We start from the raw sequence: 3,702 nt of genomic DNA, 5'->3' as shown, positions 1-3,702 counted from the left end.
TTCGATTTAAGAAAAAGTTTGAATCTAAAAAATTTACATTAGAATTTTAAATTTTTTATAATATTATTTACTGACTTTTAACGCTACAAATAAAAAATGTATATAAATATTTTTTAGAAAATAATTTTTTGTGTTCAAAAAGGAAAATAAATAGAATTTTCAAATAAGAAGCCCAAAAAAATAAAAAAAAAATATGACGGAGAGCAAATACACGATGTAAATATGATATATTGTTTCTTGGAGGAGATAAATAACTATAGCATGAAACACATGTAATGGTGTAAAATGTATGGCTTACAAAAAAAAAAGTTTATTCTAATCAATAACTACTCCTAGTTTATTTATGGTACTTATTACTATAAAATGAGTTGAAAAGTATTTATATGTCTTTTAAAATGACCAAAATTGCTATAAATTTACCTTTATATAAATTATCTTTTTGATCACTTAATTTTTTGAGATTTTATATTTTGATCACTTGATTTTCAAAAATAACATTTTGATTACTAACGCTTATAAGTGTTATTGTTTTGATTATTTAATGTCCTACCAGACCATGCCCACATGGTAAAAAGGAAATATTTTATAGAAAATTTTTAGTTTATTTTTATTAATTCTTTTATTCTTACATGGACATGATCATAAGACAGAGCAATTGATATGAAATGTCAAGTCAGAGGTCTATTATTTTTTCATGTTTGAATCATCAAAACAATAATACTTATAAATATTGGTGATTAGAACATTATTTTTAAAAAAAAATTGAGGAATAAAACAAAAAAAAATTCAAAAAGTTAAATAACTAAAAAGATAATTTATTTTTTTCTTTGTGAATCTATGAGATTAATAAGTATGGCTTCAATGACGATGTATTCCATTTTAAGCTTCTTTTATTGGGTAGTTTTAATTATTAATTAATAAAAATAATTAAAATAATTGTGGCACTTAAGAATAATAAAATACCTTGACAAATTTTAGAATCTTAGTACCTTATTTTTTGTACCATTATCATTTAGATCAACTGCTTAAAGTCCCTACTTATGTAATATTGACTTGTAGAAAATCAACAAGAATATAATGTTTGATTAATTCGTTAAAATAAAAGGTTAAATTAAACATATTTTACCTTAAAAATTAGATTTCAAGTGTGTGTGTGTATGTATGTATGTATGTATGTATGTTATGATTTCAAGTAGGAACATATTCAATAATTAGATCAACACGAAAATAATTCAAACACACCAAAATTATAGATAACGTGATTCAATATTTAGTACGTACGTGTTTGAAAGAATAAGAAAATCAATTACAATAATGTAGAGTTTATAAAAAAGAGAAAACACTTATAAGCAAAAATACTAAATTCGAGTCTCGAAACAAACCCAACTTTTAGACTTATTAGTGTTTAAATCCATGAAATACTCTTTATATCATGCAACCTAGTGTTTCCCTCACCTTTTTTTCACATTCCGACAATTCTATGAAATCCTAAAAAATGGAGATCACATTTCTTTCTTGAATATTACATCTCTCTTATCACAGTATTACTTGATGGTCAAAATTTTCTATTCACTAAAAATTCTTTACCTTTGAAGTGTATTTATCATATAAAAAAATTATATTATCGATTAACTCTACTAGCATTTTAAACTAATATCCCATTAAAGATTGAATAAAAATATCTAACATATAGTGTGTCAAAACAAAAGCTTTTATATGTAAGTTAGCATAGTATCAGTAAGTTAAACATTATCAAGTCATCAATCTATTAATAATGATTAACAAAGATTTTAAATATAAGGGAGGGGTAAAATTGAAAGAGAATGTTGAAATGGTGGGAAATACAAAATTAGACGAGGCATGGAGGGTGAGGCAAAAAATATGAAAGAGATAGGGCAGGAGGAGAGCGGGGACGGGGCAAGAACGAGACGTGATGTGGTTGAGTGTTTCGAGGGAAACGAGGTTTTTGTGGACAGGCGAAGGGAAGGAGCACCAGAAAACAAGAGGCTGAGCGTAAATACTCCTCCATTCATGATTCCACCCAACCAATTACCCAATAAATAAATAAAAAAAAGGCTTTTATTTATTTATTTTTTAATGCTAAGAAGCACAAAAACCACACAAATCTCAATTCCGAGTTTCTAAACGCTTTCTCGCTCTTACATCTGTATTTGTTTGTTGATTTCCATTTCTCTTACACGCAGTTTCTCTCCACCGCCTTTCTCTCTCCCCAAACATCGCTCTGTCCTTTTCTCTTCTTCTTCTTTTTTTTTTCTTTCTCTCCTCAAATCTCTCCCTCCCTAAATCTCCCGTTTCTTTCTTTCTTGTGTTTTTTAAATTGTCCTTCCCATTCCATTGCTAGAATCCTTTTGGCAATAAAGCCAGCCATATAGAATCTCGTGGTTTCCCCTTCGATCTCTCTCTTTCTCACTCTCCCTGAATTCTCTCTCCCGTCGTCATTTCTCTGCAGTGATAAAACCAACTTCTTTCCCCTCCCCCTCTCTAGCAACAACCACCCATTAATTTTACCTAAAGAAGATCAAAAATGAAAAGTGCAGGCAAGCTTTGCGATCTATGCCAAGAAGAAGCCTTTGTTTACTGTTTGGCAGACGCTGCATTTCTCTGTTGGCAGTGCGACGACAAGGTTCACCAAGCCAACTTTCTCGTTGCTCGTCATCTCCGTAACATTCTCTGTACAAACTGTAAATCTTCTTTTTGCCAGAAACCCATCTGGGGTCCTCCATCCCACCTAATGTTCCAAACCACCCATCTTTGCAAACCTTGCTCTTCTCATAACACCAACCTAATGGCTTCTTCCACTCTCTCATCCTCTTCTTCCGATTGTCTTTCTACCAATGAATCTTCCTCCACAGATTTCGAACCCAAAAGGATACTCGTGAGATCAAGATCCACCAAGCCAAGCCATTCTTCCTCCCCGTCCGTTTCCGAGGTTCCGAATACGAATAATAAGTTGGAGGGTGTTTTCGCTGTTTGGTGCAAGAAGCTAGCGGTGAACCGTCAGTCCGTGGTGCCTACGGCGACGTCCGCGTTGCAATTGTGTTTAGAGCGGTTGGCGGCGCTGCCGTTTAGGGTGAGCTTGGCAGCGGCGTTTTGGGTGGGGCTAAGGATGAGTGGGGACAGGTCGCTGGCCTCGTGGCAGAACCTGAAGAGGCTCGAGGAGCTGTCTGGTGTGCCGGCGAAGCTGATCGTGGCGGTGGAACCAAGGGTGGCACGTGTGATGAGGTTGAGGAGGAGAATCAGTCAGGACTTGGAAGAAGGATGGGCTGAGTGTAATGTTTGAATGTCACGTGCGGGAATAAATATCAGGGAATTAGATGAATTTCGTTTTCTGTTTTCCTAGTTTTTTTTTTTTCTTTTTTTAGTAGGTGGGATTAGGTGTTGGTACTTAGAGTAATGCTGAATATCTAATAGCGAAAATGAAAAATTGCACATTGAATATTAATATTAACCTTTGATATTGTGCCTCAGATTAAGCTTTTTAATCAGTTTGTGCCATTTTTTTTTCTTTTCGTCCCGCTTTTGTTAAGAGAAGAAACAATTTTAATATTATTGAATCAAAGCTGTAATATTATTTATAATTTAATTTTAATTAATTAATAGTATTGTAGTATAATCCTATTGTAATTAAGTAATTTATATAATTAGAAATATTAGGCAATTAGATGATTAACATAAAACTAA

At 32.6% G+C, this 3,702-nt stretch overlaps 1 protein-coding gene across 1 annotated transcript; it reads left to right on the top strand.

Moving 5' to 3' along the window:
* Window positions 1-1,999: 1,999 nt before the first annotated feature.
* Window positions 2,000-3,488, top strand: BBX32 (B-box 32). Its single transcript, XM_018122560.2, has one exon. The coding sequence runs from the start codon at window positions 2,546-2,548 to the stop codon at window positions 3,299-3,301; it is 756 nt and encodes a 251-aa protein (XP_017978049.2). The 5' UTR covers window positions 2,000-2,545; the 3' UTR covers window positions 3,302-3,488.
* Window positions 3,489-3,702: the final 214 nt, after the last annotated feature.

The sequence above is a fragment of the Theobroma cacao genome, chromosome 6 (genome assembly GCF_053813885.1).
Source record: "Theobroma cacao isolate CCN51 chromosome 6, ASM5381388v1, whole genome shotgun sequence".
Lineage (NCBI taxonomy): Eukaryota > Viridiplantae > Streptophyta > Magnoliopsida > Malvales > Malvaceae > Theobroma > Theobroma cacao.
The sequence above is the reverse complement of the archived record's forward strand: the minus strand, read 5'-3'. Positions and strand labels throughout refer to the sequence as shown.